Consider the following 26,403-nt stretch of genomic DNA (forward strand, 5'->3'; position numbering starts at 1 on the left):
CATAAGAAACATTGAATATTCTGCAGCTGGGTGGAAAGGATTAATTAGTGGAATTTGCCATGAATTCTAGCCGTTCTACTTCAAGTTCCTCATCGGGAAGCTCAACAAGTAGTGGCGCTAGTACTAGTTGCTCAGATACAACGGGCAGTTCCTCCGAAACCGAGACGTCTTCCAGTGGAGGCCATGAAAACAAATCTAAATTGCTAGCAGTCACTAGAAGAAATTCTGAAAAAGGTACGGGGGCTAAAACAAATGATATGGAAAATAAAACAGCTTCGAAAACTACCACCTCCAACGGTGGAATGGCCAAGACAAGTAAATCGTTACCATATAGTGACGATGATACTCCACCTACAAAGAAACCCGTAAAGAGAGTTGTTAGTGCTATACCTACAACACCAACAACAAGCCAACGAAGAAAAAATTCAGGAACCTTTACATTGACAGCTTCGAAGCTACAGACACAAACAAAGGCCCCAACAGCTCAGTCGTCTGAACCCACAAATGAATCAAAAATAGCTAATCCGAAGGAGGAAACCAAAGAAAATCTTTCCAATTGCAACAATAATGACAAACAAATAGCAACAACAGGACCTAAGCGAAGCAAACCACAGGAACCACAAACCAAGTCGTCTACCAAAACGACGAGTAACACAAATTGCAATGACCAGGCAGCCAAAGGTAAACAACCATCTAAACGTAATAGTGGACAACCAGCTCAAAAAGGAAGAAAGTGTTCCGACGAATCTGAGTATGACAGCGTTTCAGGATCGGAGGAAGACACAAGCAGTAGTTGTACTGAAACCGAAAGCAGCGACTCGTCCTTCTCTTCCAAAGGAGGCAGAGGGAAACGTACTAAATCAAGAATGCAAGGAAGTGCATCGAAAAACAAACACGACCATTCAAATTCCGATGAGCCAAATACCTCAAAAGAAGTGAAAAATAGGAAACTTACCCGATCGTTAAGTACTAGACGTACACAGCAGCAACTAAAAACATCAGCTGGTGCCGGAGCGGGACAATTCGGCACCGACAGCGAATCTGAACTTGTCAATGGGGTTGATGCAAAACGTAGCCTATGCAAAACGCCAACAAAGAAGACATATGTTGGCCTTGGTGGTACCCTGACCAAATGTAGCGTAAAGAAAGAGATCAGTAATAATGGATTCTCTCACATGTCTAGGGCAGCATCACCACCTCAGTATGAGAAGTGTTGTCCCATTGAGGGTTGCGATTCTTCGGGGCACTTGAGTGGTAATTTAGACCGTCATTTTCTGCCGGAAGCTTGCCCTATTTATCACAATATGTCTGTGTCCGAATGCAAGGAAAGAGCAAATGAGCGTAAATTACGTGGAGAAATTCGGCCAAAATTCTCAAATAATATAAACAATTTGGAAGCCCATAAAACCTTGTCATCATCAAAGCACGTACAAACACCCGAGCAAAAGGAGTTCTATAACAAAATCAGAGAATCTAGAGCCCGGTTCAAACCAATAGCCGAAGTGGTGAATAGCGACAAAGTAAAATTGGAAAAAGATTGCAATGACGACGATCGAGAGGCAAGCTTGGTGGGTCTGGTGCCTGATTATGATATGCAATTATTTCGAGATGCTCAAGCTTTGGCAAGCGAAAAAATTGAAGAGGAGGTCAAAGACTTGCCAATCGGTAAAGGCATAAAGTAAGTACCCTGGAGCCGAAATTAACAAGATTCTTTAAATATGCATACAAATTTTTGCAGATATATTACAATGGGGAAATATAAAATGAAAGTTTGGTATCAGTCACCATATCCTGAGGATGTTTCTCGTTTGCCCCAAATGTATATATGTGAGTTTTGTTTGCGTTATCAAAAATCCGAGACGGGTATAAAACGCCATGCACAAAAATGTGTGTGGCGTCATCCCCCTGGTGATGAAATCTACCGCAAAGGAAAGCTCCAAGTTTGGCAAGGTAAATATTGACAACTTTTTGAAGGACCTTAATTGAAAATATATTGATCGACATTTTAACGATTGGCCTTTTTCAAATAATTCCATGTATTTCTCCATTGAAGTTGATGGGAAACGTCATAAGCAGTATTGTCAACATTTATGCCTTTTGGCAAAATTCTTTTTGGATCATAAAACCCTCTATTATGATGTGGAGCCTTTTCTGTTTTACATAATGACACTTGCAGATAATGAAGGCTGCCATACTGTGGGATATTTCAGTAAAGTGAGTTTTATGTATTTACGCAAAAATTATAGTATACTCATATCAATACGAAAACATTTTACTATTGGCATTATAATTACATTGTTTAAAACACATTATTCGTAATGAGCAGAGTGAAGTTTCATGCAAAATTACCTAATACTATTTTAATTAGAAGTGATTTAGAGAGTAAAGATATTGCAAATGACTTCAGAGTTATCACATAAATTTTATATAGAAATCGTTTCTATTTAGAAAATAGTTAATTAAATCATATTTTGTGTTTTTCAATTCTTTTTAAATTGATTTCAATACATTTGGTTTATGCGGTTTTCAAATTCTTTAACAAGTTAAAGAAAATGTAAATGTAGACTTCAGATTTAATATATTTATTTTATTGATTTTCTATGGAGTCTTGTGTTTCATCTATTTCGTTAGTGCATCAAATGTCTGTTAACCATTTTCTATATCGGTTGTCCAGACTGATTTAGTTGTCATTTGCATTGGACAAGTACGTAGGGAAACTGTAATATTATGAAACCGCAATATGGCAGTTTGAGTAGGTACGTGTACATTTCCCTTCGAATACGAAAGGTCTTCCAACAGATCTGTAGAAAATTCCACTGCGTGTGAATTGCCTTATTGGGTATCAAGAGCGTTCTATTGTTCATTTCACAAATTTGATGATGATGTATTATTTTCCGACTTTGTTTTTTTTTTTTAATTATTTAACTCATTTTGGTTGTAAGCCCAATTACCATTTACAGTTACAGAGATACTCATCGTAGAGAAAATACATTAAATTTGCCTTAAAAGTACAATCAAAGATAGAAAAAAATGGCATATAGATAATACTTAATACTAAGTACTTAATCTGGATTCCATAAAGAGTTGGAAACTACTATATGTAGACTCAATTACAAAAACAATTTGTTATAAATAAGCATATAATCAAAATGTCTACAGATATAAAAGTATTCAGTACAAAAACCAATGAATATAAAAATGTATTCTCTTAAAGAAATTGGGAAAATCTGTTTTCGTTTTTTAGAGAAAACCTAACCACAAGATTCATTGCTCCATTTTTTGTTTGTTTTATATACACTATAATCGGTTTTGATACTTCCTGTCAGATTATGCAAGCAATTTGATATCAATGCAGTTCAATTCAAACATTTATTTAATCAATTAAGCCCTCTTGGACCATACATTGATAGCTTTGAAACAAACTTCAACAAAACTAAAGTAAAGTAAATTAATAATAATACTAAAACAATGTGAATACAAAATTCTACACGCACATTTCTTTCCCTAAACACAAAAAACAACACCGCATATGGAGGATTATCAGTAGCTTTACCAGGTATCTTTGAAACTTCACAGTATATAGGCTGAAAAGTTTGTGTGGTACAACCGTTCAATTTAAATCTAGTGTATTCCGATGATTAATAGTGTAAATTTTCAAAATTTCGTATTATTATTTATACTTTTGTTACTGATTTAATACTACTAGTAACAGTAACAGTCTCATAGCGTCATTAAATAGTTTTACTATTATATTAATATATTTTATAGCATATCTTTAGGCTTTCGTTGGTATCCTTTTGCTTTGGTTTGTGTCTTTGATAAGTAGGCTGAAAAAAGATTCTGCTGTTATTACAAAAACAAGTCAACCGAAAAGTCATAATTTTTAAAGTTGTTGACCAATATTTTGTGTTAGACAATGTCTGGCGTTTTGCTTCAAAATTCTTTTATATTCCATTCAACATTATGCTCCCTATTCAAATTATATGCAACGATAATTTTCAAAATGGTATTTAATTTAATTTTTTAAATTTATTTATTATCATATGCAACCTAGCCTTTCAAAGGCCTTATTCATTTGCTTAAATCATCGTTTCAAGAACTACTCAAACAATTCTCTCTATTCTAACATTAATACAAAATTGCAAAGCTTATGAATGATTTAAACAGTGGCACTTCGTAACTATCTTAACACTAACAACAAGACTTATTAATAGGTAATAAACATTTTTTTATACTAACAATAATACAACAACAGTATACTACTCTATTATAATGCATAATAAAATTATTTGGGCGCATAGTACAAAATATAACATAAATAATAAGTATAAAAAACAAAATATAAATAAATAAACAAGAGCTAATAGCCTATACAAACAATAAAGTATAATATAAAAATTAAAAAAAAAAAATAAAAAACTTAAAAATATTAAAAATATAAATAACAACACTTTATAATGATACAAACAATAAAACATAATATAAAAATGATATAATTTAAAAAAAGAAAAATTAAAAACTTAAAGATATAGATAACACCACTTCAAAAACGTTTAAACGTACTTTAAAAAACTACTCTTAAATATTCATTAAAAAAGGATATATTAAATATTGTAAGCATATTTGTCAGCGTATTTATAAAGTTTCTTATTGAAAGTTGTAGGGGAAAAACTAAACTGTTTTTGAAACACAGGTAGTGAATAATATATATGCACGAGTAACACTAACGAAAACAGAATTGTTTTTAAGAATGGAAAGTCCGTACTTCCTTCTTTCACTCACAATTGACTTCGTACTTATAATTGAAGGCGTGGTGACGATGTCTACGAAACGAATGCCATGTTTCAGTAGCATGCTCTGCGTCCGTATGATCGCCGTCACCTTTAGAAATAATAATAGCACAATCAATTTATTTACAATAATATTTTAAGTGAGATGCTGGAGCTGTGATTATTGGGTGGGATAAGTAGTTAAATAATGTGACGACGTATTCTTACTTAGGTCATCACAACACTCCATCACGTATTCAGTATGGCTATACTCCCTCTGTCTGATGCCAACTCTATCATAAAAACCGCCATACCTCCGGACCTTTTTGGTTCCACATAAGATGTATATTTAAACATACTTACAAATAATCGTTGAAAATATTCGCGTTTCAACATCATCTGAAAATTAATCATCACTTTCATTACATTTTTTGTTGCATTTTTTATTAGTTGTTTACATACTAAAAAATATGAAAAGATAATTTTTAACACATATGTATAATTTTATTTCATATTCTACACAGTTCATAGTTATAAATACAAATTTTTCACTTTATCCTGTGTATATTTAATTTATATTAGAAACTAATCGATTTATATAGTAATTCTAAAATTATTTCCGCTGTGGCTTTGTGCTCCGTACGCATTAACAGTTTTCTTAACACAGTGCACCACTAACGGAGTTGTCACAACAACTTCTAACGATTACTTAATAAGTACAATGGCCAAAGAATGTTATAGAAAACTGAACACTATTTATGAAATCCCGAACTTGTATTTGAATTGGTGCCCACTCAATTTAAAGGAAGATTTATCTTCCTAAATTATGATCTTGATATTTTTATGAACCAGCGTTAAGTTATCTTATATAATCCATGTTTGCAATTTCATAATTTCAAAATATTGATCGAACACTTATAATTCTATAAAAATTATTTCATTTCGTATCGACATCTTCACTTCGATACATTCGATCACAAATTTTCTAAATTTGTTTCAATTTGGGGCTGTCATTCGGGATCGATTTGGATAAATCTCGGGATTTCAAAATATTGCATCCCGGGATCCCGAGATTTTGCGGGATTTTTGGAAAAATTTTATCAATAACAATCTACAGCGCGAAAAAATTAGTATAAATTAATTTTATACACAAAATAATATAAGAGTAAATTAAAACACAATTTCAAATTGCTATCATACTTAACGGAGGATTTTGTTTTATTTTTTTTATTTTGATTATACTGGGTATATTTTCGTACATTTGTGTTAAACCCAGGGCTGTGGAGTCGAGTCAATGTTGCTCGACTCTGGCTCCGACTCTAGCATTTCTTTTTAACCTCGACTCCGACTCCGGCGTCGACTCCAGGTGGTGTACCTAAATCTCATTTTAACAGTATTCCAATTGTAATTTTAAGGTGTAGTGTTCCAAAAATAGACCGATATAAGTATTCTATTTTGCCATATGCTTATATGTCCTAAAGAACCCTAATTTTAAATTTTGATACGAATCGTATCAAAATTAGGGATGTAAAGAACTCTACATATTAATGTCAGGCCAATAAATTAAAATACGACACAAGACTATATATAGACCGCGTCAAAATATGGGTAGATAACAACAATCTCCAGAATATGTATTTATAAAAAAATCAAAAAATAATTAGGCTTCCAGGAGTTTAAGAAGTAAAATCCTGGTATTAATCTATATAGGCATTTTATAAAAAAATTAATAAACATTAAAAAAAAATACACAAAAATCAAAATGTCGGGCTAATCAGATCGAAAGTTTAGTTGTTAAAAAATGTAATGTGTCGGATATAGAAAACAAATATAAACTGCCAAAAATTAGGACGGGCGGAATTTTAAATAACGACTACCATACAACAGATGACAGGAATAGCTGGACAGTTACGAATATTTTTTCTATAGAAATAAAATGGTGAAACATCGATTTATAAATGTAATGTAAAGAATTTCGAGTGGCTTTGATGAAACAAACATTCTCCCAAAAGACAGGCTCAGATGGCACGTTGTCAGAGATTCAATTTAAAATTACACCTTCCAAAGACATCGGGTGTACATGGAGATTTCTCAAGAAATTATCTCCATATACAAAATCTGGGCCGACGGTAAATTTTCGTATTTATTTTTGGATCTCAAATAACTCTAAATTCAAAATTTTGAAAAATCTTATGAAAATTTTTGACTGAGAATCGGAAGATGGGTTTATATGTAGGTGCTATATCACAAAATTGTCCGGTATGACCCATCTTCGAACTCGACATGCCTGCCAAAAAATTTAGAACGTTAGGTTCTACTGCTATATTGCCTTAAAATTGTACCTTTATCAAGAGTACATATATGGTCAAAAATCGATATTTTAATATGTTAAAAATGAACAATACAATTGGTCAATTCAGCCCATATTCTAGTAAAACCTACTTTTTATAACATCGTGAAATTTCACTGAAATCCATTACTTCGTTTTTCGTTGTTCGATAGGATAGGATAAGAAGTGTTTTTCAAAGTTTGTTTCGCCGGAGTCGGAGTCGAGGAAAATTTCTACGACTCCGGCTCCGACTCCAGCAAAATCTTCAGACTCCGACTCCGGCTCCGACTCCCTGGTTAAACCTTTTGTACTTCATCGTTTAATCCTTGTGCACTCCTTGGATACGGAGTGTACGTACGGATCATTATAGCGGATTATGGAAATATTTTATTTTTATTATTATTTTCTAAAACCATACATTTCGTCCCTGTAATGGATAAATAAAAGTTTCAAAAAATATCCAATAATTAAACGAATAAAAATTACGTTTTAAAATCAATGTTGGGTCAAATTGATCCATGGAGTGCACAAGGGCTAAAGTAACTTCTTAAAAATATCAAGGCATCCAAATTTTTATCAGATAAACGCGATCTTGTCATATTTTCGACGGACCTTTTATCATTGTTTTTTATTTCATGTGGCCCCAATTCCATTTCACATGAACTCCTACACCTCATGTATAATAACTTCTTGCTCAAGATGCACCATAAATGTTTATTAACCCAATTTATCGGGTATGGAATATAAGGCCCGTTTGCACTGAATTTATTAATAAATTTAGTGCAATTTATTAATAAACAATCATATCTGTTGTTTTGATTTCAGCTTAAGACCATGCGTTGACTAAACTACACGAGTAGCTTAACCAACAGAGAAAAAGTATATTTGTCAAGATGGTTGGATGGACGGCCGTTTTGGAATTACCACATTCCTCATCAGCATCCTCTACTTGTGACAAAACTATCAAACAATTATAAGAATAAATTCGGATAATTTACTAAACCCAAAGTAAATTACACTCGAACCTCCCGAAAAAAAGGTTGTCGATAGTCGGATTTGCCTAAAATAAATGTTATACAAATATTCACTTTTACTTTGCCAAAGTCAAATCATCGATTTGAGTCCAATTGGCTGGGTTTATTTCGAGCGTGCTTTCTCTTCCTTCAATTGTTTTTTTTTATTATTATTGTTGGTTTGTTCTTCAATCATATTTGTTGTTTTGATCTCAGCTTAAAGCCATTGCGTTGACTGAACTACAAAAGTAGCTTAATCAACAGAGGAAAAACAAGTATATACTAGAGGTCTGCATCGAATAACTTTTCACTACATGTATGCAATTCGCTGTCGAATATAGTACATACACTGTCTTTCTCTCAGAGCGCAAGTAGTGAAGTGAAGAGAACACTTGCTTGTCAAATACCACCAAGTACTTATCCGAAACAATATGTGTTCCGAAAAAAGGAACAATAAATATGTAAGTACTTGAGAAAAAGTACAACATGGATTCTCTTCACTTCACGTGGTACCACAAGTATTTCTCAGTTATGTGCAAAACTTTCCATTATTATTAATCATAGATATGTATGTATATCACATATTTCATATATTTATGTATGTCACACACTTTCCTTAACGTTTGCCGTTCTTTATAACAAACCGAAAACATATATTATGGAGAGTAACTGTTTTTTTTTTTTTGTATTTCTGAAACTGCACGTGATACATGGAGTACTCCATGAAGTTTTGTTCTCGCAACATACTCGACGTGATCACTCTGAGTACACTTCAATAAGAGAGAAAGAGGAATATGTGTTTGTTGATAGTGAAGACATCAGAGTAGCAACAAGAAGTTACTCGTGGCTTTTGGTGTTCATCAAAATGTGTACCAATTGTTTTGCGACTCTCTCAAATAGATGTACTCATGTACCAAGTACACGTGTACTCTGCATTTACAAATGGAATTGTGCAGACCTCTAGTAAAGGGTGATTTGTTAAGAGCTTGATAACTTTTTTTAAAAAAAAAACGCATAAAATTTGCAAAATCTCATCGGTTCTTTATTTGAAACGTTAGATTGGTCCATGACATTTACTTTTTGAAGATAATTTCATTTAAATGTTGACCGCGGCTGCGTCTTAGGTGGTCCATTCGGAAAGTCCAATTTTGGGCAACTTTTTCGAGCATTTCGGCCGGAATAGCCCGAATTTCTTCGGAAATGTTGTCTTCCAAAGCTGGAATAGTTGCTGGCTTATTTCTGTAGACTTTAGACTTGACGTAGCCCCACAAAAAGTAGTCTAAAGGCGTCAAATCGCATGATCTTGGTGGCCAACTTACCGGTCCATTTCTTGAGATGAATTGTTCTCCGAAGTTTTCCCTCAAAATGGCCATAGAATCGCGAGCTGTGTGGCATGTAGCGCCATCTTGTTGAAACCACATGTCAACCAAGTTCAGTTCTTCCATTTTTGGCAACAAAAAGTTTGTTAGCATCGAACGATAGCGATCGCCATTCACCGTAACGTTGCGTCCAACAGCATCTTTGAAAAAATACGGTCCAATGATTCCACCAGCGTACAAACCACACCAAACAGTGCATTTTTCGGGATGCATGGGCAGTTCTTGAACGGCTTCTGGTTGCTCTTCACTCCAAATGCGGCAATTTTGCTTATTTACGTAGCCATTCAACCAGAAATGAGCCTCATCGCTGAACAAAATTTGTCGATAAAAAAGCGGATTTTCTGCCAACTTTTCTAGGGCCCATTCACTGAAAATTCGACGTTGTGGCAGATCGTAAGTCTATTCATGATGAAATGTCAAAGCATACTGAGCATCTTTCTCTTTGACACCATGTCTGAAATCCCACGTGATCTGTCAAATACTAATGCATGAAAATCCTAACCTCAAAAGAATCACCCTTTATATACGACCGTAAGTTCGGCCAGGCCGAATCTTATGTACCCTCCACAATGGATTGCGTAGAAAGTTCTACTAAAGACTGTCATCCACAATCGAATTACTTGGGTTGCGGTAATACTTGCGGTAATGGCAAGGTATCTTAAAACTTCTTATCGTCGTCTTCTATATTGTAAGGTAGTCCATACGGGGTATGTATTACATAAACAAGACCGATTAAATACGTATATAACTCTGTTCTTTATCTGTATATATAGAGGAGTCTATAAATAACACCGAACCGATATGAACTGTTGCGTGGTAATTAGAGAGCCAGAAGTGAAATATATAATTATGGACCTATATGGACCAATTTTAGCGTTAATGTTAGAGACCATATACTAACACCACGTACCAAATTTCAAACGGATTGGATGAAATTAGCTTCTCGAAAAGGCTCCGCAAGCCAAAACTGGGGGTCCGTTTATATGGGAGCCATACGTAAAAGTTGTCCGATATGGCCCATTTGCAATACCATCCGACCTACAATATATTTTTATATTGATGTTAGTCCATGCGTCCATCTATGCGGTGTATGGGGCCAATACCATACCAATTGAATGCTCCCCATACCATCACATTTCCGCCTCCATGTTTTATTGTCTTGATGGTGTATCTAGGATCCAATGATTTGTTCACAGGCCTTCTAACGTAGCATTTTCCATCTGATCCGAACGAATTAAACATTGATTCGTCACTCCATAGAATTTTTTTTCCCAGAAACTTAGAGGCTTCATCAAGTGCTCCTTTGGAAATTGTAACCGTTTCTTAATATCGTTGCTTGTAGCCAGCGGTTTTTGCCATGCACTGCAGCCATAAAGCCCAGATTTATTAAGTCTGCGTCTGACAGTTATAGATGTGAAATTTGTGGGCTTACAATATCATTTATTTCAACCGAAGTCAAAAATGGATTGGTTTTGCTCGTTCTAGAAATAACTCTATCGTCTTGTTCAGTTGTTTTTTTAAGTTTTGGAGCTCGTTTGGGATTCTCGAAGCTTCTCGTATCTCGATAAGTTTGTATCGCACCAAAAACCATTTTCTTAGAACAACAAAATCGTTTTGTTCTGGCGGACATAGACTGTTTTTCCTTGTAATAGCAGGGTACAATCAACTTGCGAAGTTCTGGGGTACATGACCTTTTCTTCCCCATATTTAATCAGAATTATTTTATATTTAGGATGTTAATTAAAAACCAAAAAAAAAAAAACTCGACTTACCTTGAGGCTGACAAATTTTCACCAATTATATCGGCGTTTCTAATTATATATGACCACACTCAAGAACACATGTAAGACAAATTCACTCAATTATTTCAAAATGGTGCAAGTGTTTATTATACAATATACAAATGCAAAAACATCTTGAACTACAGTGAGAGCATAACGGGAATTTCGGAAGAGAGAGACTCACTTTGGGAAAGTTGTGAACTCAAATGCAAATGAAAACTCATCGTTTCTAATTCTATGACCACCACTGTATATATTTTATGGGGTCTTAGATCAATATTTCGATGTGTTACAAGCGAAATGACCCTCCCCCCCTATGTTGGAGGGTATAAAAAGTAATAAACAATCTTAAAAAGCCACACCTTTAACAAATTGGGTATATTTTTTCGGGATTAATCCCGTCCCGAAAATCCCGGGATTTAGGGACGGGTTTTTATACCGGATGACAACCCTATTTTGAATTCAATTTTTTCCTTTCCTAAATTTTCTTCCTTATCAATCCCTTTTTTTTAATGACAATTCAGACAATTTAAAATTAAACTCGATAAAAATGTCAATTCCAAAGTCTTCTACACACGACTTACAATCCCGGGAATTTAAAAAAAAAACAATCCCACTTTCCCGGGAATAGATAAAGTCCGGGTCAGTCACTCTTACAAACTTATCCAGACAAAATTGATATACCCTTTGTTTAGGATATTTCATTCACCCCACCCAATTTTAAAATAGTAACAGGCATCATAAAATACAACAAACTCACATTGGAATGAACTGAATAAGAGTCGTCGTCGGGGTTGTGAGTATTCTCGCGCGTTCTTGACCATACCCAAAAATATTCGATTAACATACCAAGTAAGAGTAAAGTAGTTTAGTCTGGTGTGGATTCAAGTATGCCTCTGTGTATTTAAATTTATATTCGCTTTGTTTTGTCTGTGTGCACTTTGTTGTTGTTGTTATTGTTGTCAGTCGCTTTGTCTACCGGCGTCTGTGGGAATCGTTTATATATATGTATGTACATATGCATGTATTTATATATATGTAATAGGCATCGACAACTCGTATATGTACAAATGTTAACTGTCTGCAAGGAGGTGGTAAGTTCGTGTGTGTGTGTGTGTGTGTGCGAATGTTTTACACTTCCCAAAAATGTAAAACCTTTTGTTTCAAGTACTTTAACCTAACTTGCCAACAGCTGTACAAGACCAACAATTTAAACATAGCTATGTAGTATGTACTATATATACCATGAGAGGAGTTGTCATTCATATAAGAATTTGGTGCATATCTACATATACATACATATGTACATAGGATTCTGGTAGGACTTGCATTAAAAAAAAAAAAAAATAATACAAAAAATGAATTTTTACCCAAAAACAACAGCAAAAAACGTGTAGCAGATATGAACGACGAGAGGAATACAGACGCCAAAAAAAAATAAGGTAGGGCAGGGCAATGTAGTGTAATGAAATGTGGCCCTCAAAGGGACGATGCCGTCAACAACAACAATGAATGAACCAACGACATGGAATACAGAACAGACTGGGTTTGTGTTACAAATTGCGCATGTCGTGCCGTTGACTTTTCAGGTTCTACCCTCCATTCCAGCAGTACATTTCAGTACACCAAGTACACAGCATATACAAAATCCACATTCAGACATACGTACGAGTACATTCATAACAACCGTCTAGGATATTTGCACACAAAAATACAACAACAACAACAACATCAGTCCAGAAGTGGTAGAAAAAACCACCGTCTAGTACTTTACTTTAATCAAGGAATGCCTACCTTATAGTGTAGTGTTTAAATTATTACTTTTTAATATTTAAATACTATAGTGTCTGTAGTTGGGGTAAAATATAATCAGTAATACTCAAATCGGGTATACAGACGTGGGGGGTGGGGGTCATATCTCGACTATTTTAACTATTTTACTGTTGTGCACACATCATGTGAAGGATAATCGGAGGAGTGTGTGATGCTTCATAGCGTCTGCTACACACACATACTTTTGGCTTTCTTCTGTTCCTTAATTTTGCTTTTTTTGGCAGACACATGATAATATTAGGCCCCCATTTGATAGGTATAGAGATGGGGCGATATAGTGGTAGCCACAGTCATGGTACTTCGATGGCATGCGTCTCGTCTGGTGCAGAGTAGTTTCATCGTTAGATGATTGTGCGTAGTCGACGAGGATGACGACAACCATGGTTGTTGGCATGTGTTTGCTCTTTGATATTGCTGCAGAGCAATGTAATGAGGTCGTGGACCTCTATTTGCAGTTTAGGGTACGCAAACAATGGTTATGTATTTGCCCACATGTCTACCATCATTCCAGTGAGAAATTCAACAAATTCAATTTGGGGATTTCTCAAGAAGATGTAGCAAGAAGAAGAGTGTAAAGTTGTTTTTGTTTTTGTAGCTCCTTTGTCACCGCAGTTAGGCATCATTGTTAAGATTCGAATGAGGGAAGATGGAGTTTCCTTAGACCAAACAGTGTGGTACCTTATAAAATCGTATTCGAAGAACAATGAACAAATCCAGAGTCTTCTTTGATTCTTATGAAGTTCGTAGAAATATTTTTTCATGAAAACGAAATAGATACACATAGGTATGATGAGATATACCCAGATATAATCTCATGCGTGATCTTATAAAAGATCTCCTACATCGGGCTAGATAAATCTATACATAGAACCAATAGTATAATGGCGTTAATGGAATTCACATTTTAACTTCAATTACGAAATTAACTGATCCAATTAATTTTTAATTGAGAAATGAGAGTATCAATCGTCAAAGGCAATTAAAACATTAATTGGAACAACTAAAATATTAACTGATACAATTAAAACAAAATGTAAATCAATAAGTTGTTGTAACTGAAATTTTTTTAAATTCAATTCGAATTTAATTTATGGGTGAAATTTTTTTCTGTGTATTTCTTATCGAATGCGAGGTTTGCTTAGCATGCAAGGCGCATTTCTTTCGTACAAAGTTTTTCTCTTTAACCATAAGTCGATACACTTTTTAATGAAGTCTTTTTGAGAATTTGGAAATTTAAGTTGTGGTTAAGATGTTTTTAAATGACCACATGATGGAAAAACAGAAAAAAGAATAGATATATACACATTTGTTTCTTAATATTAAGTATGCAAAATTCAAAAGAAGTTCACCTTAACCCATTTCCTGCCATTGTACTCGCTTGAGTACAAATAATTGGCAACATTTAATATCGTAGAACCTTGTTTATAAATGAAATTAGGCAACGTTTTGTTTTTTTATGTTTTTTGTTTTTGATATTTTTTAACTTAAGTTAAGTGTAAATATGTAAATGATTTTTTTTAATTGTCTTGGCGTGTAATGGGTTAAATGCATCCTCAGTGCTACTTTAGCCGATATCATTATTGTAAAGTCAAAATATTTGGAATTAGGCAAACTTTATTTTAGTTTAAATTTCACCATTGTAATACTGCAGTCTCGAATGTCCTCTTCACATTTCCTCCACATAAATATCCACCATTTTAAACTGTTATGCTGCCTTAAAAATCCTTCTATTTTTGCCACTTTCGACACTGAATCAAAAAAAACAAGTAAGGAAAGTCTAAAGTGGGGCGGGGCCGACTATATTATACCCTGCACCACTTTGTAGATCTAAATTTTCGATACCATATCACATCCGTCAAATGTGTTGGGGCTATATATAAAGGTTTGTCCCAAATACATACATTTAAATATCACTCGATCTGGACAGAATTTGATAGACTTCTACAAAATCTATAGACTCAAAATTTAGGTCGGCTAATGCACTAGGGTGGAACACAATGATAGTAAAAAATATGGGAAACATTTAAATCTGGAGCAATTTTAAGAAAACTTCGCAAAAGTTTATTTATGATTTATCGCTCGATATATATGCATTAGAAGTTTAGGAAAATTAGAGTCATTTTTACAACTTTTCGACTAAGCAGTGGCGATTTTACAAGGAAAATGTTGGTATTTTGACCATTTTTGTCGAAATCAGAAAAACATATATATGGGAGCTATATCTAAATCTGAACCGATTTCAACCAAATTTGGCACGCATAGCTACAATGATAATTCTACTCCCTGTGTAAAATTTCAACTAAATCGGAGTTAAAAATTGGCCTCTACGGTCATATGAGTGTAAATCGGGCGAAAGCTATATGTGGGAGATATATCTAAATCTGAACCGATTTCAACCAAATTTGGCACACATAGCTACAATGCTAATTCTACTCCCTGTGCAAAATTTCAACTAAATCGGAGCAAAAAAATTGGCCTCTGTGGTCATTTGAGTGTAAATCGGGCGAAAGCTATATATGGGAGCTATATCTAAATGTGAACCGATTTCAACCAAATTTGGCACGCATAGCTACAATGCTAATTATACTCCCTGTGCAAAATTTCAACTAAATCGGAGCAAAAAATTGGCCTCTGTGGTCATTTGAGTGTAAATCGGGGAGCTATATCTAAATGTGAACCGATTTCAACCAAATTTGACACGCATAGCTACAATGCTAATTCTACTCCCTGTGCAAAATTTCAACTAAATCGGAGCAAAAAATTGGCCTCTGTGGCCAAATGAGTGTAAATCGGGCGAAAGCTATATATGGGAGCTATATCTAAATCTGAACCGATTTGGCTGATATTTTGCAAGTTTTTCGAGACTCATAAAATATTCGGATCTACGAAATTTGAGGAAGATCGGTTGATATACACGCCAATTATGACCAGATCGGTGAAAAATATATATGGCAGCTATATCTAAATCTGAACCGATTTTTTCCAAAATCAATAGGGATCGTCTTTGAGCCGCAGCAGGAGCCTATACCAAATTTTAGGACAATCGGACTAAAACTGCGAGCTGTACTTGCACACAAAAATACATCAACAGACAGACAGACAGACAGACGGACATCGCTAAATCGACTCAGAATTTAATTCTAAGACGATCGGTATACTAAACGATGGGTCTCAGACTTTTCCTTCTTGGCGTTACATACAAATGCACAAACTTATTATATCCTGTACCACAGTAGTGGTGAAGGGTATAAATACGGCTCACTTGCAAACAAAAACAGTACTGTTCTCAAGAGTGCGAAGTTTTCTAATCCACAAAGAAATAAAAAAGAATTCGATTTTTATTGAGGCAAATATGGTTACAATGGACACAAAAGCCTAAACTGAAAGCAGTTAGGAATAGTTCATTAACTAGAATAAGGCATGGAATTTTACTAATACTGTTTTCTTCGCTGGGTATAAGAATTTACTACTGAACAAGAAAATTTTATTCACTGATAAAATTTGCGCGTTTGCGCGTGGGTTGTTTTTTTAGTTGGAATCGCGTTGTTATGGTATACGGAGGGATTGTTAAAAAATAATATAGTAAAATAATATAATAAAAAACAAATAAAATATATAAAATATTTGTTATTTTAAATTAGTGAGAAAAAATTATGTTCGTAATGGTGTATAAAGAAAGAAAACAGAATAACAACCCCTTCATTCGTCTTCATTCAATTAACAGGTAACATTCAGTAACGCTAACCTTCCATACACGCAGAGAAGAAACATGATTGTCACAATCATATTCGAAGAGCAAAATAATATGGTAGCAGCTATTTTTGCGGCGACCATGTAACATTTTAACCTGCAACCATGTTGGCTCAGTGAACATGGTTCTAAGAAAAATACAATTGTCCTCATCTAAAATGTTATTATATTGATAAAAAGAATTTTGTTTCCATTAAAAGACAATGGTCACGCTTTAAAATGTTTTGGTATTCATTCAAAATGTTTTTCTTCCAGTTAAAAGAACATGGTCACAACCTAAAATGTTTTGATCTTTATGAAAAAACTTTTTTCGTCGTCGAAAAAGGACGCCACTTGAGAAAAGAAAACACAAAATTAACTTTATTTATTTGTTTTTATTTATTTATAAACTAATTCATTGTTTATTTGTATTTATAATGCCGTTCAAGCAAACATCATATATTTTTACACACTCTATTTTATTTCAATTTCAACAATAAGTAATTATTCCATATTTACATCGTGCCCATCAAATGTACAAACGCAGGCATCATGTAACTGCAAATAAAAATAAATGATCCATATAGCAAAATGCAGAACAAAAAACAGGTACATTTTTCAATTACACTTTCCTTTTTTGTGTTCACATAAAACCACGTGTCACTTCTGAATAAATAAATTAACACAAAACACAGTAAATCTGTATTCTCTGTCCATTCCAAGATACAATCAACACACGATTGACGCGCAAAATGAAAATCGTGTGTACCTGCTCAATGTTTTTATAAAATTCTTGTCGCTGCAAAAAAATTAAAAAATTAAATGGTCACGAAAACAATGTACATGGTCTTTATGGCCATGTAATGGTTGTAGACATGTCTATACGTAAACTATAAAAATACTTTTTTCTCTGCAAAAAAGTAAAAAAAAAATGAATGGTCAGGTACATGATTTTCCTGATCATATAATGGTCTCAAATTCTATCATTTAAATAATAGAACATGTTTGCGGCATTTGAGAACCATTTAAATGCTTATTGCCAACATATATTTTTCTCCGCTCGAAAATTATTTTTACAAAGACAAAATACATGGTTTTCGCGACCATTACATACTCTAAATAAGCATTAAATGGATGCGGCAACCATGTCCAAACATGTTTTTTCTGTGCGTGTATATGTAATCAATTCAGTTAATTTTTTTCATTCTGTAGTATAGTGGTACATAAATATAGGAAAATGTTTAATAATATATGGAATGTATTCTACCTAATTTCTACGAAAATCTCATCGCTCAAAAAATAAAAATGTCTTTAGCGCTATATGAAGTTCAACTTTCTTCACAATTTGTTCATTTTAACTTAAAGAAGGGGTCACTTTCTTCTGGGTGCACTGCAATGTGGAACGCCGTTCGGACGCGGCTATAAAAAGGAGGTCCCTTGTCATTGAGCTTCACATGGAATCGGGCAGCACTCAGTGATAGGAGAGCAGTTCATCACTGTGGTATCACAATGGACTGAGTAGTCTAAGTGAGCTTGATACATCGGGCTTCCACCTAACCTAACCTTCAGTGTAGAAGAACCCATATGTAATAGTTGTCTTTTAGATAATGTGGTGTCACAATGGACTGAATAGTCTAAGTGAGCCTGAAACTAAATCGGGCTACCCACTTTAACCTAATCTAACCTGATACGGCGTTCTCACCATGCATGTTTTGGAGTTTGAAAAGTTTTGCCTTTTTAAGCATATAACAAGTATACACTAATAGAAAAAATTACGTTCCATAGTCGTGAACGGACGGTGACAAAATGAAACGGAAACGTTCACAAAAAATCAAAACGGAATGTTCACAATTTCGTCCACGGGCGTTCACGATTTCATGAACGGCATTCGCTTTTCTTTGGCTATGAAAAGTCTTAAAATAATCGTTAGACGTTATTATGGCAACTCCTTCGTTGGTGCAATGTGCTAAGACGACTGTTAATGCGTATGGTGCTGAAAACACAGGTTCAAGTCACGCAAGCGGAAATCTTTTTTTAATTTTGTTTATAAAGTCGTACACACAAAAATTTTTTTTTCTGATTCAATCACGAAATTAATTGATCCAATTAATTTTTTAATTGAAATGTCTTCAATCACGAAAATGATAGTATCAATCACAGTTTTAATTGGGCATAGAAAAAAATCTTGATTAAAAAATTAATTGATTTCATTACCAAATTTCAATTAATTTTTTAATTGATTCAATTAAAAATTTAATTGATGTTGATTGCAAAACTCAATTAATTGATTAATTAAAAAAAGGTAACTATTTTCAATTACCTTTTGAATTGGCTTAGAATTTTTATTTGGATTAACAATTGATTGTTTGAAAAAAAAATTTTAATTAAAAATTTAAAAAAATGTTAATCACTTTTTTAACTGACTTAGTCTTCCGAATATGATTAAAAGTTTATTGTATCAATTAACTTTTTATTTAAAAAATTTTAAAATTTTCAATCATTGACTTAATTAACTTAATGTTTCTATCTTGATTAAAAAGTTAATTGTACCAATTAATTTATTAATTGAAAAAAATTTCAACTTCAATTAACTTTTTAATTGGAAATATTTTGGTGATATTTTTTTCTGTGTAACCATAACGTTTTCAGATCATTTTATCGTTGTCAGCTTGACACCGCCCGTTCACAGTTTGACACCATATGTGTGTTGATTCACTATCATGAACGAATCGTTTTGAAATGAGCACGCCGTGCATGATTTTTTCTACGAGTGTACACAGCACTAAGTTCGGCCGGGCCGAATCTTAAATACCCACCACCATGAACCAAATATTAGGGTTTCCTTTGAAATTTCAGGAGGGCTTGAGGACTTGAGGACACTTCCCGAAGATAAATCTAAAGATTTCACCTATGAGGACTATATCAGATTCTGGATTTATAAGAACCATTTTTGTTTGAGTTTTATAGGAATCATTAACATATCTTGTAAGTGTGCAAGAAAATTATAAAATAACGTCTTGATTTGAAATCTTAAATCTGTAGAAGTAAAATCTGGGAAATTTACATTGAATTTCAAGCAATTTCCATGATCAGTGCACCTTCTACACCCTCAAGAAGTGAAGTCGGTCTATATGGAGGCATTACCAAATGGACCGATAAAAACTTAATCTGATACACCTTTTTGTGAGCCGAAAATACCAGAACATTTACAATTTCAGACAAATCAAATAAAAACTACGGTTTCTAGAAACCCAAGTAGTTAAATCGGGAGATCGTTCTTATGGGGGCTATACTGAAATATGGACCGATACTCACCGTTTTCGGCACACCCATTTATGACCTGAAAATACCTCTAGATTTCCAATTTCAGGCAAATAGGATAAAAACTTCGGATTCTAGAAGTCCAAGAAGTAAAAACGGGAAATCGGTCTATAAGGGGGCTATACCAAAATATGGACCGATACTCACCATTTTCAGCACACCTCTTTATAGTCTTAAAATACCTCTAGATTTCCAATTTCAGACAAATTGGATAAAAACTACGGTTTCTATAAGCCCAAGACCCCAAATTGGGAAGTCGTTTTATATGGGGACCATACCAAAACATGGACCGATACTCCCAATTTTTGGCACACGTATTTGTGGTCCTACAATACTTCTAGATTTCTAATTTCAGGTAAATTGAATAAAAACTGCGGTTTCTATAAGCCCAAGAAGTAAAATCGGGAGATCGGTCTATATGGGGGCTATACCAAAATATGGACCGATACTCACAATTTTTGGCACACGTATTTGTGGTCCTACAATACCTCTAGATTTCCAATTTCAATTGAATAAATTGAAATTGGAAATTTCAAATTCAATTGAATAAAAACTGCGGTTTCTATAAGCCCAAGAAGTAAAATCGGGAGATCGGTCTATATGGGGGCTATACCAAAACATGGACCGAAACTTACCATTTTTGGCACACCTCTTTATGGTCATAAAATACCTCTAGATTTCAAATTTCAGGCAAATTGGATAAAAACTACGATTTCTATAAGCCAAAGACCCCAAATCGGGAGGTCGGTTTATATGGGGACTATATCAAAACCTGGACCGATATAGCCCATCTTCGAACTTGCAGACAAAAGACGAGTTTGTGCAAAATTTCAGCTTCATTATTGAAGACTGTAGCGTGATTACAACAGACAGACGGACATTAGAATTTCTCCCTGATCAAGAATATATATATACTTTATATAGTCGGAAATCGATATTTCGATGTGTTACAAACGGAATGACAAACTTGTTATACCCCCGTCACCATTCTATGGTGGTGGGTATAAAAACGAGTAATTTTTCCCATACAAACAATCCACAAAAAAATTTCCTCAAAATCACGTCAATTTTAGTGTTGAACTCCGTTCTCCAAAATTTAATATTAGTGTTAAGATTTGGATAATTTTAATTACTCTCGTAATGAATTAATCTTAAATAACGTTTAAATATTTGAATTGTCCTGAATTACGAACCCAACTGAATTATTGTTATCGATACTTGAAATATATAAAGAGCGGAAACGCTAAAGCGTTCACTCAATATAACTTAAGAATTTGTCCCTTTCTAAAATGAATTAATATATTTATTATTGTTGTATGTACTAAAACATAATGTCGATCTAACACTTCGTTTGTTAACTTCACTTGAGCTTTAACTTTGATCTTGATAAAATCCCATTTTGTTCACTGAAACTGAAACTGGCCTTTTGCTATCTTCTCTTTTTCTTTCAATACAAACCTTTTACAATTCTGACCGCTAACAAACAAATTACAGTCCTCTCGAAGAAACCTCTCTTGGATTTGTACATTTAGAATAATAAATAAATTTGATAAAAAAGAAGTTTATTTATAAAGCGTATTGGTTTGTATAATTTAAGCCAATATTTTTATGGTAAATATGGCAACAGTGGCCTTTTCGATCTGTAAGAAATGAAAATCTGTCGAAAACAAACTATAACTATATTCGTTGTATTCCACACCTATAGTAGCAGATGAGTATATATGGACGCCACGTAGCCGTTGTACACTATGTAGAGTTTTACTATATTCATAGTTGAGTATACTTTTGTCATTGCTGTCTGTTACTATAATTTCATTTATATCTAAAATTCACCTTGTTATTGTTGTGGTTTTTGTTGTTACTAATAATGCAGATAACTAAAAATGTATGTACTTACGACCGTATATGGGTGTATTGAATATTCCTCCTTTACAATAAGTAAAGTGGGCATTCATCTCCGTAGTTTCCTAACGCAACAACAGTGACGGGGTACATATTTCGGATTTGGTATCACCCATGCCACCCATTATCACTATGGCATTATCCAAAACCACCCATCGGAAGCAAATGCGGCAACAACTATACAAAGATGCTGGCTGACTGGCTGGTGTCCTTTAAAGTTTTGTGTCTGAGTATGTCTGCCAGCCAGCCTGCCTGTCTGTCTGTCCACTTTATGTGTCTGCATCCTTTTTATGTACAATTTATGTATTATTCTGCGCACATTTATTTACAAAAGCTTCTCTGCGTCTATACTACGTACATATATGAATGAATGGACGGTATGGTGATGGTGATGAGTAACCCAGACACATCATCATCATCAACAACAATATTTGCCACTTGCCAAATCGACAAGATACATTTTTGAAGCATGGTCATTGAACTTCCGAAAAATTTGATTTAAAATTGTGGTAAGGTGATGTAGATAGATGGTCATGTTTCAAGTACATATTTTTGTATAGCGCTAAATGACACTCTCAGGCATTCTCAAAATATATATTTGTTTTACTGTTCGGAGACGACGTTCAGCTTTCTGAATATAGAGTCGAAAATATTCTTAAAATCATTAGGATTTTATGTAAGGGCAGTAATCTGAGGTACTATATAGCAGAGGATATACTATATAACAGAAGAAAATTCAACACAATTCCATTCAAGGATTTAATTTTTTGATACCATTTTTGTTGCACGATTTGTCGTTTGCTGTTTCCATTTTTCACGCATTGGGCAGGGTTCATCGTGTGTCCAATTGGTGTTGATTTTGGGGTGTAAGTTCTTATATCGACGCGACACGCACTTCGCTCGGGGTGTTGTCATACACACAAAAAAACAATTTTCTGATTCAATCACGAAATTAATTAATCCAATTCATTTTTTAATTGAAATTTCTTCAATCACGAAAATGACAGTATCAATCACAGTTTTTTTTTTTTTTTTTTATTTGGAACCAGTAATTGGACATTAAAAATATATTTGATTAAAATATTAATTGATTTCATTAGCAAATTTCAATTCATTTTTTTATTTATTCAATCAAAAATTTGATTGATGTTGATTCCGTAACTCAATTAATTTTTTCATAAAAGACATAACTATTATCAATTACTTTCTTATCTGACTTAGTGTTTTTAGTTTGATTAAAAAGTTGATTGTTTGAAATAAATTTTTAGTTAAAAACTAAAAAAAAAATCCATCACTTTTTTGTTTGACTTAGTCTTTCGAGTTTGATTAAAAAGTTAATTGTGTCAATTAATTTTTAATTAAAAATATTAATCATTGACTTAATTAAGTTAATGTGTCCATTTTGATTAAAAAGTTAATTGTATCAATTAATTTATTAATTGAAAAAAAAATTCAATTTTTAATTGGAAATATTTTGGTGATATTTTTTTCTGTGTACCCAAATATTTTTGAATGGTATGCTCTGTATGTTCATTTGATGTCATTAGAGTGCTTTCTATTTTACAAACTTGGCTTTTTAATCCATGATAGTGGATTTTCGAGGAACAGTGTTATTATGACACCATCCTACACTAAGCGAAATATGTTCTTTGTACTTATGAATACTGAACCAACGAGCAAATTCGGTAAAACAACGATTGGTTTCGTTGTATTAACGTAAGTTTCGTAGTATTAACGTAAATTGTCATTGTGTTACCGAACGTTAGTCAACGAACATCAATCGTTAATATTACGATAGTTTTGTTTTTTGTTTTTTTTTCTAATTTAAGAAAATTTTAATTTCTTCCCCGTTTAACCGACATTTTTTTATAATTTTTTTTTGATAAAATAAAATACTTTGTGAGAAAAATCCACTTAAAGTTAATTGTTTGTTTTTTATATGTTTAAAATAATTTATGTGTTCCTATCTTAATTTTTCAGGAAAAAAATTCATTCTATAATGTATCATGCATCCTTACTTTGCCGCCCTATCAACGAAAGGGATATGGACGTTTACTCATTGATTTCAGTAAGTAAAATGAATATAAATACTCTATATATAAAACTATATTTTACAAATCTACTTTGCAATATTTGGAATTTTTTTCATACGATGAGATGTTTGTGCCAAAACTTCATACTTTCAACATTTTTATGCCACCTTTTTAAATTAATTTATGTCATAACTTATTTATTTATTATACCCTCCACCATAGGATGGGGGGTATATTAACTTTGTCATTCCGTTTGTAACACATCGAAATATTGCTCTAAGACCCCATAAAGTATATATATTCTGTGTCGTGGTGAAATTCTGAGTCGATCTGACCATGTCCGTCCGTCCGTTTGTTGAAATCACGCTAACTTCCGAACGAAACAAGCTATCGACTTTAAAGTTGGCACAAGTAGTTGTTATTGATGTAGGTCAGATGGTATTGCAAATGGGCCATATCGGTCCACTTTTACGTATAACCCCCATATAAACGGACCCCCAAATTTGGCTTGCGAGGAGGCAAATTTCATCCGATCCGGCTTAAATTTGGTACATGGTGTTAGTATATGGTCTCTAATAACCATGCAAAAATTGGTTCACATCGGTCCATAATTATATATAGCCCCCATATAAACCGATCCCCCGATTTGGCTTGGGGAGCATCTATCCCATCAGTATATGATCCCAGTAGTATATGATATTTGACAACCATGTGAGTTGAAATTTGTGGATGACAGTCTTTCGTAGAAGTTTCTACGCAATCCATGGTGGAGGGTACATAAGATTCGGCCTGGCCGAACTTACGGCCGTATTTACTTGTTTGTTTTTTTTTTTTTTTTTGAAAATATTAACCCAAAATGGGACAAATATCAAAGCAAATGTTAGAAACTTTGAATAAAATAATGTATCTTTCGTTTAATAGTTTTTTTAGTGTGGCATTTAAGGTTGTCATCTGTTGATTATTTGGCGTGGAAAAGGTTAAAAAAAATACCACAATACTTTTTACTCAAAAAGTACAAATAAAAATGCAAAAATGTCTACTTTATCAACCCTGATCTGTAACCTAATTTTGAATTTTATAAATTTCAGATTTAAAGTTGCAAAAAGAAGTATTTATTTAAAAACAAAAAAAAAAACACATACGAGTACATATTTACTCCTAATCTATACGAAAATTTTCAAATCTTTGGATCAAAGTAAACTTTATTGAGTATCTATATGCTTTTGTTATGCACAGTTTGAACGAATTAGTTGGAATTGTGTAATATTTCAACATATCTATTTTCAAGGTGTGTTTCCCGATTCTACACTTCATTAATTAGTTGTGTTCCTTTACGTACCACTAGTCACTATTTTTACTGGTTTTTTACTAGAAACCGTTCTTGAAAAACTCGAAAATACAAACAATTCCAAAGCACACATGTTATAAGCTCCACTTTAACAGATATCTCAAAGTAAGAAACATTTTCTTAATAAAAAAAAAACAAAAAAACTTTACACCAGTAATCCAAACTCCTCAAAAATATTTTAGCCTATTTTCTATTTATCATTAATCCAAAGATTCAATATCTTAATTTAAAAAATATTTCCTTTAATCAAACATGTTTTTATTTACTTTCAAGAAATTAACTTTACTTGAGAGACACCCGACTTTAACGGGGGACTCAAATTTTAAAGATTATGTCCTAAAATTCAGCGAAAATATTTTTAAGTAAAGATTATGAACTTCCTTTTAATCAAAATTTATTTATTTTAAAGAAAGTTATCTATTATATTGAGAAAATTGCTTGTCCTAAAATTTGGGTTGCAGAATCATATATATTAACTGAATAATTTTTCCAGTGTGCAATTCGAGGTCCCAAACATAATATGATCTAACATCCTTATGGGAAATTGATCAACCACAGGTACAGGACTAGTCATAAATGTTTATGGACCATTTCTGGTCAAAACGTATGGAACTCATTCCAAAGGCACCCCATACGCAGGTCCTCATGAACCAGTCTCGGAAAAACTCTTAGGAATCTGCTTCATTCGAATCGCTCTAGAAATGAAAAAAATACAGTCGACTCCGCTTTACTGAAACGTTAAAAATGCAGCCATTTAATTTCAGTTATCCGAAGTTTTTGCTAAAGCGGACTACGGATAACTGAAAAAAACTTCCAGTAATGCGAACTTCGGATAACTGAAAAAGTTTCAGTAAAGCGGACTCCGTATAACTGGAAAAAAATCCACTCAATTTCAGTTAACCGAACTTATGACCAATGCTATGTACATAAAATAATAAAAACAAGGTGTTTGATTCCGTGTGTGTG

General features: G+C 33.4%; 1 protein-coding gene across 1 annotated transcript in view; it reads left to right on the forward strand.

Moving 5' to 3' along the window:
• The window catches only part of chm (lysine acetyltransferase chameau), a 50,944-nt gene continuing 24,541 nt past the window's right edge, over nucleotides 1-26,403 (forward strand). Inside the window, exons 1-4 of the mRNA XM_075297780.1 lie at nucleotides 1-1,678; nucleotides 1,739-1,950; nucleotides 2,054-2,214; nucleotides 24,037-24,124. Coding sequence (XP_075153895.1) covers nucleotides 60-1,678; nucleotides 1,739-1,950; nucleotides 2,054-2,214; nucleotides 24,037-24,124 — 2,080 coding nt within the window. The 5' untranslated portion in view covers nucleotides 1-59. The remainder of the gene's footprint in view (nucleotides 1,679-1,738; nucleotides 1,951-2,053; nucleotides 2,215-24,036; nucleotides 24,125-26,403) is intronic.

Source organism: Haematobia irritans, chromosome 2 (genome assembly GCF_050003625.1).
Source record: "Haematobia irritans isolate KBUSLIRL chromosome 2, ASM5000362v1, whole genome shotgun sequence".
NCBI classification, from domain to species: domain Eukaryota; kingdom Metazoa; phylum Arthropoda; class Insecta; order Diptera; family Muscidae; genus Haematobia; species Haematobia irritans.